The sequence below is a fragment of the Aedes albopictus genome, chromosome 3, assembly GCF_035046485.1.
Source record: "Aedes albopictus strain Foshan chromosome 3, AalbF5, whole genome shotgun sequence".
NCBI classification, from domain to species: domain Eukaryota; kingdom Metazoa; phylum Arthropoda; class Insecta; order Diptera; family Culicidae; genus Aedes; species Aedes albopictus.
In genome coordinates, this window is record NC_085138.1 from 145653622 (window position 1) to 145665197 (window position 11576).

The 11576-nt window shown below is 41.3% G+C and overlaps 1 protein-coding gene across 1 annotated transcript; it reads left to right on the top strand.

Moving 5' to 3' along the window:
- Positions 1-824: 824 nt before the first annotated feature.
- LOC109424001 (uncharacterized) lies at positions 825-11576 on the top strand. The gene is made up of 3 exons (XM_062859526.1): positions 825-1058; positions 10304-11296; positions 11366-11576. Exons 1-3 carry the CDS (start codon positions 1041-1043, stop codon positions 11531-11533), a joined length of 1179 nt encoding a protein of 392 aa, XP_062715510.1. The 5' UTR covers positions 825-1040; the 3' UTR covers positions 11534-11576.

Below are 11576 nucleotides of genomic sequence, written 5' to 3' on the forward strand. Positions count from 1 at the left end.
TGGCTCTGCGTGTGGAACAGGTTCCTATTTTACTAGGCTGAAAGTAGAAAATTGCGCCATACTTTATGCGTGGGCGGCCCGATTAGTGCACACTGGGATTGGTGGAAATTAAATGATTATGGTCAAAGTTGGAAATTTGATACCTTGATGAACTATTCCACGTTACTCCAGTAACCCTGCTTATTTGGAAATTTAATATTTCAATATAATACATCTGCATTGTCTATTTTCAGAAAAAAAAATCCCTTAGTCCAGCATCAGCTGCTTCATTACGAATATATTTGAATAGAAGGCATTTGAACAGAATGACATCAGTTCCATTTCGTGGCTGAACATCAGTTGACAGCACTGTATGAAATGGTACAGCCGAGAATGCATTATTTGTAGTGTTGCATGGTAGGTCAACTGTAGAAGATTTCGCAAACCCCAACCGGACGAACTGTCCCTCCCATTTACCTACTAGCCTACCGGTCAAAAAAGTGCTTTCTGCCAGAGAGATTTGACCGTTCGGCAGACGACGAACCGGGTACAGCTCGCCTCATTATACAGTTGGCCTTTTGTTCGTTTCGGGGCTGCTGTGCAGATTAATCAGTCATCAACGAGGGTAGGCTTAGCGCCGCCGGTCGGCCGCGAAGAACAAACGTGTAGGTGTCAACGCACAAAATCGTGAATGAATTATGCATTTACAGCTTCAGTTTAATGTCTAGCCAAAAGTGTGGATCTGCGGGTCCCTGGGTAAGTTGGTCAGGTTTGTTTTTCTTGCACGCGGCCGCCGCTGTTTGAATGGAGGGGACCTCGTGCACTCCGATGCTGATGATGGTGGGAAACGCGATTCATCCGAAATGGGTGTTTTTGAAAGAAAATACTTTTTGCACCGAATTGTTTGCTATTCAAAATTCAGTTTACTCGCGAATCTCGTAATGAGTGGATCACAGTTTTGATTGAAGCGGAGTACGGCATCCAGCTGACTGGAGTATGGTGCCGAAGTGGTGATTATGTGAGAACGAGTGAAAATATCGAAAAACAGAACTCTACATGCAATGGGCGAAACGAAATTGGTTAGTGTCATACTGTAACGTAAAATGTGAAGAATATTAGTGAAATATGAAAAGAAGATTTTCATTCTGAAACATTGAATTCTTTTCGATGGATTCTTTTTGTGTTAGCGGTGTTATAAATTCATGTGAAAAACACTACGCTATGAGCATAGTTTGATGAGTCCGCAGCAATAAAAGATTATCTGTTTTAAAATGGCCCTGAAGGTTAGGGAACTAACGGATTGAATGGTGATAAAATCAAAAATAAGTTTGTGAACAGTTTCACGATTCCCATCAAGAAAAACATGGATTCAACTCGCTACAGAATCAAGAACCTAGTTGACTAATGACACAGCGAAACAAAAATTATGTATTGGTCTGTCTCAAGATCAAACTTATGGGTCTCTGACAGGTTTAGGGCCGCTGAATCCGAATCCGGGTTCAGATTTGCTCCAGCACGTCTCATTTTTTGAGGTATACCTCAATTTATAGGGCAAAATATGCGATTTTATGCTTATATGAGTGCAAGCCATTAATCATGGAAATATTTTTTTAATAAATCAAAGGGTAAAATAGTCAATTAACATCTAAATTAACGACTCATGCTAAATATTTTGTTTTACTGAGTCGAATTTGATAGTTTTAAGTGATCTATGTTAGGTACGATATTTCCCTTACAAGTCACCTTCCAAAAGTTGCATGGCAAGTTAAGTTACTAAAATAAAACGCTTAAATCTATCAAATTTCATGTGGTAAAACGAATTATTTTGCATGAGTCATTTAGGCCGATGCAAATATTTAATTTGTGCTATGTCATATAATTTCGTCAAGAATGTTGATATGTTGAAATAGTAGTTCCGGGAACATTGGCCACCGGGAATCTGCTACACAGGGCACCATGTCGGACATGTGGGATAGCACTACATTTTGCCACAACCACAACCATATCTCACATTCTGGACCACCTAGAAGGATACTATTACTCAGAAGACTAAGAGTTTTCATAATGTGATGCTACACACCAGGACGCTTTCAGCCAAATTTTGATGAGCTGAGAGATTAAGCTTTTTTTGTTGAACTTTGTTGTTCACTATGTGAAAGCTCTTAGACGTCTGAGCAACTTTGCCAAAGACAGTATCCTACTAGGTGGTCCAGAATGCGAGATATTCCACAACTACTAGCAAAATGTAGTACTATCCCACATGTCCGACATGGTGCCCTGTGTAGCAGATTCCCGGTGGCCAATGTTCCCGGAACCACTGTTTCAACATATCAACATTCTTGACGAAATTATCTATCAAATAAGACTTTGATCATTTGAATTTTTGAAAAAATCATCATTCTATAAGAGTTTGATTGTCTGGGTCATAATGACCCCAATACATTATTCGTAACTTTTTTTTTAATGTCCGAAGAAGGTTAATAGGATGCTGAAGTGGAGGCGATATGCGTACACTTTACACATGGCGATATGGCCTCCACTTAAGCATGCTATTCTATATTATTTACGACTTCGTGTTAGCTGGATCGACATTTAGGCCCGCCCGTCGTGTGACCCTTTTCTCCGTGCAAATCAGGCATTTTGGTACCGAGTTGCACTCCCTGGCGATATGGCACTCCATTCCGCACTTTCTTCAGAGCTTGCTCCTGTCAAAGCTTTTACACGTCCACGACTTATGTCCTTGCTCATATAACTTGAAGCACGCCACTGACAGCTCGTATATGCTGAGCGGGCACACTAACCAGTGACCAGCCTTCTCTAATCTTACTGACTGCAGTCGCCTTGTTCGCTTCTCCTACGGGTATTTAGCTTTATCGTGACGATCTGCGTGCCTGCCAAGCCCTTGCACAGGCGGATCGATGCACTTGGTGCATCTACCTCGCACTGCTGTTTAACTTCAGCTGCGAGCTCTTCTGCGTCGGTGATCTCGTCCTGTTTTTTACACTGGAGAGTCGCCTCCGCCGTTAGGGCTTTTACCTGCACTTTTTCACCCAGTATACCTCTTGAGCTAGTACCTCCTTCTTCAGCACTAGCATCATCACTGCAGCTCTGGAGCGTCGGATGCATTTTACACCCGCGCCTAGCGGTGAGAGACGATTTTGCCTCGCATGGCCCTCAGCACCTCGGCGTACGTGTTTGCCTCGGTTTTGAAGACCTGCGCGTCACTTCATTTGCGGGGTGACGTTACTTTTCTCACAACCTTATTCTTTCTGACCGTAGACCCAGTAGTGAGAATACAATGATTGCTTTTTATAGGGTAACTAGCAGACCCAACGTGGCTAGCCACGTTCCTAACAGAAGTAGTTTTTTATCCAATCAAGAAAATCCTAGAATCTCCTGAAAGGAAAATTTCTAGAAGCCGCCCTGAAAACTAATGTATCAATGTATATGTGAAATATTTCACTCAGCATGGTGCCTCTCTTTGGAAAGCGCCAGACGGTACCTTGGTTAGCATATGACTGATGTAGGGTTCTAATTTATGGAATGAAAGAAACTTCTAGATCTTCCTACAGGATTGATGCAGCTATGCTCCTAACTCTGGGATTTCATAACTATGATTTTTATTCACAGAATATTCTAGAAGGATACCTTTCAAAAGATTCCACGGAAACTATTACATCAATGCATATGTGAAATATTTCACAGCATTGGGCATCTCATTGAGAAACGCCAGAAGGTATACTTCCAAGCATCCACCTTTTGATTGTCAATGACTGTTGTAGGGTTCTAAGTATGGAAAGAAAATTCTAGAAAACTGCTGAATTCATTTAACAAAACAATGCTTTACAATTACTACGATGCATTTCTGTACGGCCAATGCAACGATGTATCAATGGAATGATGGAATCACGCACCAATGCAATGATGCACCTGTGTAATGATGCACCAATTCAACAATGCACCTATCACGCCGAGGACCTGGGATCGAATCCCTCTCCCGACAAACTCGCACAATGTGAGTTCTTCCTTCGGAAGGGAAGTAAAGCGTGGGTCCCGAGATGAACTAGCCTAGGGCTAAAAATCTCGTTAATACAGATAAAAAAAAACAATGCACCAATGCATAATGTAAAGTAAATGTTTATTTGTTAGAAGCAAGTCACAGTGACTTCTGCGCAACAAAAACCTGCGCCGCCGTGACTCTTCGGTGACAAGTGTGTTACTTGGGTTGTAGCTTACATTCTGTGAAACATTTCAATGAAACATTTCAAAACTTGACGGAAGGACAGACAACTCTGGGATTTTATATATATGATGAGTAGAAGGTGGGGGGGGGGGGTGAGATGCTAATTATCAAGTTCTACAGAAAATTGAAAAATGTTTTCAAATCAATATCTTTGTCTTTCACCGTGATTACCATTGTTGTCGAACTGTCGGTAACAAAAGCATGACCAGTAGAGTAAAGTGGGGCAAAAGTTCGAGTGGGGCAAGAGTTTCATATGAAGTTTTTGAGCCCAATTCAAATTATTTATTTCGAGTGTCAAGGTTGTTCGAAGCCTTTTTGAAAAAGAGACTTTCAATCCAAAAATGATGAAAAGTGATCAATATTTCGAAAAGTTATGACAAAATGTTGGTTTTCGATCAAAAAATTGTAAAATGCGATGGACCCTTCCAACGCATGGAATGGAATTGTAATGAAATCGAGTTCAATATTTTATTTTGGGGCGTAACTAGGTATATTTTGAAGATGCTTTAGCATGTATAAAGTTTAGCAAAAATGATTTAGAAATCATATTTTACACATAGTGGGGCAAAAGTTCGAGTCATGTAGCAACTTTAGGTCAAAATCTTAAATACTGCAAAATGTACATATTATCTCTAAAAATGATGGAATTAGTGTAAAAATTCGATCAAAGTTAAAAAAAATGTTGTTTTATCTGAATTTGGCGGAAAACTACTAATTTTTGATGTAGTAAATTTAACCCTGATTTGAGTAAAATCCAGATCGAAATTTAAAGTGTATTCCAGTTCCAACATCAAATATTAATTAGTTTTAGGTATTCCTATAACCAAAGTGTCAAAATAATGTGCTACGGTTGGCGAAATTCCACAAACACTTGATTCGAACTTTTGACCCAGTACTGGGGCAAGAGCTCGAATAAGACACCTACATACAAAAAGTGATGTAACTCAAAACTGAAAAGAAATTCGGCGTAACTTTGTTCAGAAAAAAATTAGCTCATGGATGGTAGAATCACCACACGGTCTTTTTATCTGCTTCGATTATTTGAAAAAGATTGAAATTTCAACTAGGGTCGAACTTTTGCTCCACCTTACTCTATACCATAGTCAGGAACCTACTGGCGTTGTTCCTGATGATGCACTCCTAGCTGGGCTGTGACCTCTCTAAAATAAAAACTCTCATTTTTGAGTAGCGCCCATGCCGCACAGGGACTGTGTTGGAAACACACATTTTTTTAAATTGCTCGTACGCTCACATTTTTGCAAAATATCAATATTTTTCGGTATTTGAAGGTGGTTTATAAACCCAGTGAGGTTGCCATGTCGAAATTATTGCAAAATACATGCTCATGTGAGCGTACGAGCAATTTTTAAAAAATGTGTGTTTCCAACACAGTCATGTGCGGCATGGATGTTTACTAAAAATGTGCAGGCCGAACACATTTTTGAGCGTAGCCGTTTTTGCGTGACACTTTGGAAGCGGTGCCATGTTGCTTGTAAAGAGTTGCTTCGGGTTGTGCGCTAAGCAGGGTTGTGCAGTTTCAGGATGGTCAATGCCGAATGACACTCGCTCTAACCATCACTTCATACGACAAACGCAGTCCATCAAAACAAAATCGATTCACGCAAAAGCCATTCAAGCCAACCCTCGTTCAATGCAGAGTCAACCACATACAACAGCAGCGATCGTCTCTTGTTTTCGAACCACACGATGAAACACCGAAGCGAGTTTTTGTTCTACGCTGTGCATTCTATTCATAGGGCGCGCTATGTTTGTGTTTTCTGCGCCATGCAATACTACTTAACAAATTGTTGACCCTCACCCTGGCATTTTCAGGCGAGAGTCACCCAGCAGTGAGTGACATAGCTCTGCGTCGGAACGACGGTTAAGAAGCGTTCGGCTACTCAAGATTTGCAGAGAAAGAGCGTGGCGGCGGCAGCCACCGTATCAATGCGTTCGTCTCGAATGTGTTCGATAGCAACATAGAGGCGGTCGGCTGTAGCGTTGATGGAGGAAGAAGGGCAATGTTGATGTTGCGGCTTTTTTGTGTTATGATGGTGATAATGCACAAGACTGGTGCTAAGTCCTAAGAATTGATCCTTAAATGCATTTGTCATGTCTTAACACTTCGAAATGTTCTATCCTCCAAAGACTTTCGAGGTTTATTTTATATTTTGTTGGTATAAAAATGCTTATCAGAGTCCTAAAATTTTTATCTGGAAACAAATCTGCTTGCAAAATTCTCTGTAGAATTCAGTTTTTTAATTCAGGCCAAACATGTCTAAAGGGCCTATCTGCAGAAGAGAGGCTCTCTTTGGGTTCACTCTCTTTCGTTAATATCTCAGCTGTTTATTTGTATTACGATTGTCTCCTTGCATTGAACGATGGTCAAAACTGTCGTCTTTTGATATGTACTGCAAAAATAGTTGAAAAGTGTACTATTGCATTGCAATAATTGAAAGAGAAAGTGAACAAAGAGAGCCTCTCAAATGCAGATAGGACCTATTGAAGTGTTTGGCCTGAATTATTTCGATTGTTGTAATTAAAAGTTCAAACAATGGCACAAATTCTGTATTGAACTAGTTTTTGAACAAAAACTATCACTTTTAACTTATAATGTGATTGATTGCATATTTTAATAACATTTCTGCAGTTATCCTCCCAACAGAACCTTACAACCTGGGAGGAATTCTATTCAGGCTTCCCAAAAGTACCGCATCATGATAGCATTTTGATGACTGTCACACTCTTATTCCCATGACAGCCCTGTGAATACATGGTTCATGACAGCCCACAGAATAAAACTCATGCGACGTACAACATCACTGTCGGGAACTGCTCACATAGTCTGCTTTCGCTGTGCGTTCGTTCGTCGATGCCAACCTTGGCTCGCACCCAAACCGTCTCTCGTTGGCTGTACACGAAGTGACGAAAATCACTGCGCTCGGCCCGAGCATTTTACTTCTGTTGAACGTGTCGAGTATCGTGGTATATGCCACGCTTAAAATTTTCGACGCATTTAATATATTATGTATTTTTTCAAATAGAGAATATGTACTTGTAAGTCTTGTTCTAGTAGAGTATTTTGCATAGCATTATTTTTTATTGGCATGTGAAATGCACTGCCATGTTTTCAATATAAAAGAGAGTTTAATCTCACATCAGTGGTATATTTTAACCAGATTACAATTTTGAAAACGCTGGCACAAACTTCTTTCCGCTCTTGGGGCATCTTGTGAAAGGCATACCATGTTTGTAAAAAAAATATTTAATGAGCACATATTTTGTGAATAACTTTTAGCGTTAAGCCATGTGCTCCCGTGACAGCCTATGACACCCTTTATGCGACAGCCGGCTTGGTTAGCCGAAGATTGTCATCGCCATGCGGCCAACAATACTCACGACGTTTCCCACTCGGCTCGATACGACTCGAGTATGCAACTGTCAGGCAAGCAGCCGAAGCAGCGGCTGTTTCAATACATCTTTCGCTCATGCGTGTGCGTGCTGTTGGCGATACATTTCTCACTGATGGTGTTGCACACGGTAACGAGAGATGGTCTGCACACATAAGAGAGTGTCGATTCAGCCTTACGCGGGCTGTTGCGCGAAGGCTGTACATTTGGAAAGCCTGATTCTATTGACTGAGAGAAGCTAGCAGTGATATTTGATTGGCGTTGTAGTCTCTTATGGGAATTTAAAAACTAATTTGTTTCAATGTCCGACGTTTCGATGTATTTAACACCTTTTTCAAGGATTCTAAAAGTGATTACAGGAGGATTACACCAAGGATTACACCAATATCGCATAGTCAAGAAAACTTACCCAAATCTTACAAAAACATTGGTAATTATAATAGTTACCGGCACAACACACTAAATCTTAACACTTATTACAATATTAGCTTTTCTTCGTCGCAAAAACTACTAACTTATGTTGCATGCAAGTTTGGGTATTGATTATCGGGTTACGTGGGTCGGGTGGGTTGTTGTATTCTGTCTCTGTTTTAGTGTTCTCTTCTTTGGTTTCTGATTGTGTGTAGCACATCACCATACTGCAAAGATAAATAGTCAACATCAGATCGTATGTTTACCGTATGATCAGTGTTGAATATGTGACACACTTCTAAAATAGGAAGCGCAGGGGAATCGTCGATCTTGGTCAACAATTTTTGTTCGGTCGAATGCAAAATGATGCTCATCCTCCAGACAGTCAGTGTTGTAGCAGAGCAGTTTTATCCTTCAAATGAAGGAGCTCATATCGTCGGTTTCCTGCAATAGGGGCACAACTCAAAAAATGTGAATTTTCAGAATGAGCGTTTGAAAATTGGCAAAGTTGAAGCACCTTCTGCATGTTCACTTATTTCTCTCATCATTTGGCAGAAGTAAACGAATTTTGATTATTGTATCATGGAAAGGGACTAACGGACTCACCCGTAACGTGGGTAGATCACCTTAGAATGGTACGTTGCGGTGTAAGATCTACCAATTCAAATTTTGATCTTGATATTTACCGTATTAATTAATATTCCAAGATCAAAGTTTGATGTTTTTTTGTGTTTTGTAGTTAATTTTGTTTCAATGTACTGCTAATCAACATTTTATTTCAGCAGGTTTGAGGTAAATTTATCGTAAGATATAAATAATGTTGTAAAAATATGCAACTGTGGCGAGCGTATCACTAATATGTAGCTTATTTGACGTACGATGTTAATATTATTTTATATTTCAGATTATCAACCGAAGAATCTGGTAATTCAACCAAGTGCCATCAAGACGACGAGGAATCCAGGATGAATCGGGCAGACAACGGATTCGAAGAATACTAATAATGGTGTGCCTGAACGTTGACCAAGTGTATCCTTTGGAGTTTACCCTTCCACTAACAACACCCAAATTCCCGTGACACCTAGGCCTGAGAGATCGTAGAGTTGTCTACATTTTTCATAGGTGTCCAAAACTAACCATCCTTTCCCATTCCTCAGCAGTCGCAAGGACGTGGCCAGGACAGTGCTCGACCATTGGAGGATTGCGTCAGTCTTGTCTAAGAGTCAGAGATTAGTCCCAAATCTTTGTGCTTTGGTTCGGACGGGAAGGAGGCAACCCTCATAACAGCGGTCTAGGACTGTACCACCTACGAATTTGTGCGACTCGCTTAATGCTAATGCTAATGCTAATGCTAATGGAAAGGGACTAACGGACTATCTGTTTCATGAATTTTCGATTACTATTTTTCAACTACTATTGAAAAAGTTGACTGATTTTGAGTTGTGTTTGATACGGAAAATTTGTGAAAATTAGAAAAACTCGCGTTTCTCAACGAATTTTGGAACGGGTCTTTGTGAGATGAAATTTTACATAGTTTTTCATCATTTGCCTTCAAAATCCCAAAAATGACAAATTTTGAGTTGTGCCCCTATTGCAGGAAACCGACGATATGTTGTGATTGGGCTCTCGGGATTACGGTCCAACATTTTGTTCATTCTGTTTACATCAGATTGATGGCTGGAAAGACCACCAAGGCACGATGACGTCATGTTTCTGATTCCCACAGCTTGTACCATTGTTTGGGGAACTCAAATGCATTGTTAATGGGGGAACCCGATTGATGTTGGCTGCAAACAATCTCATTAAGTGGACATAGGGATTTCATCTACGTGGGAAAGACGCTTTTTCAAGGTGGATGTAGTGAGCCCAACGTAGCTTGCATCACAGCTGTTGCATGGAACCCTGAAGATGATGTTAGTTTTCAGGAGTTGACGTCTTTGATGTATGTTGGTGAAGAATGATCCGACTGTTCGTTCATTCCGGGTTGCCGAAACGATATCCGGATATTTTTTTTTTTATATTTTCATCAAACGGATTGACAAATTTTAACGTGTACCTACCATTGCTGGTTTATATGATACGTCAGCTGTTGAACCTCTGAGTCAGAAAAGCTGCTAGAAAAGTTTGCATTATGAATTGTAAGAGCACAATACTTCTTGCGATTTTTTTTTGCAAACCAATTCCAGAAGGCGTTACGAATCACCTTCTAGCAATTACACTGATTACATTGCTTTTATCTAACTTGTTTCCTTTGTTTCAGTTAAAAATTATTCTTCTGAGTACAATATGCCAGGCAACGCAGGGACGACCATTCTCATTTCCGGACGGTACTCGAGCGAACGGTGACTCGCGGTCAAGGCAAGCCGAGCAACTCGAAGGCCGCAGCATCCGTGGCGGTTACAGTCAGGACAACAAGCCGGACATCTACAGTCGGTACAACGTCTACGAACACGAAGAAGAAGACTATCGGAGAACGTCGACCACTCATCGACCTTATGTCACATTTAGTACAACCAGGCAGGCGCACAACCGAGCACCAAACGCTCACTTCAACAGACTTCCGCCGGCGAAAAATGACGAACCGATAGAAGCAGAGCCGGAAGACGACTATGATGATGATGGAGACGCACAAGATGGAGTAGATCCTCCGCCGACAAACGCTGCGGCAGACTTCAGCAGTAGCAGCAGTGGAAACTTCGGCAGCAACCCAGTAACCTTCAACAACCTGTTGTATAACTTCAACGCCAACAATAAGTTCGGAGGATTCGGTAACCTTTTCGGTGAGAACCGACACAAGTACAAACACAAGTTCAAACGACGGAAACCGGGTCAACCTTGTATTCCGTATGATCTCTTCAATCGCCTCCGAACGGGTCGTGATTCCAACGGGAACCGAATCGATCCGAAGACTTTGATCCCACCGTTGAACCTGGTGTTGGCTGATGTAAATTACTACTCTCCATCGAATTATTACAACGGCCATGGGGTGGCCTCAGACACGGGATCTTCGGGGCATACGGGAGGAGCCGTGTTCAACAACCATTTCTACGACGCCGTCGGAGGATATCCCTGCACCGGTGGGTACAAACCAATCAATCGGCCACATGGAGGTCCACTGGGGTTCTTCGGACAGGGTGGACTGTTTGATTGGACGACGTCGGCAGATTCCGTTCAGAGTGATCCCGGCGAGGGAGGAGGAACGGGTAACAAACCGACGGTGGTGTTCAATCTGAACGATGCCATTGATACAGTGGTAAGATGTGTGGATTATTTTATATGGTGAATGGTGGTAGTTTAATCGTAATCTTGTTGCAACTTTTAGGCAACTAATTGGCGGCCTGGGGAAAGCTTTCAAATGATGATGAAAGTGATAGCAGAGTTTATATCGTCCGTTGCTGGAGGTGCGCCGGTGGCTGCTGGTGAAGCTGTAGGAGATGCCGTTGACACGGTGCGGAAAGTTAACAAAGAGTTCGTCAGTCTGTTTTCTTAGAATACTCATATGTACCTATAGAAATATATTTTTAACAAAATAA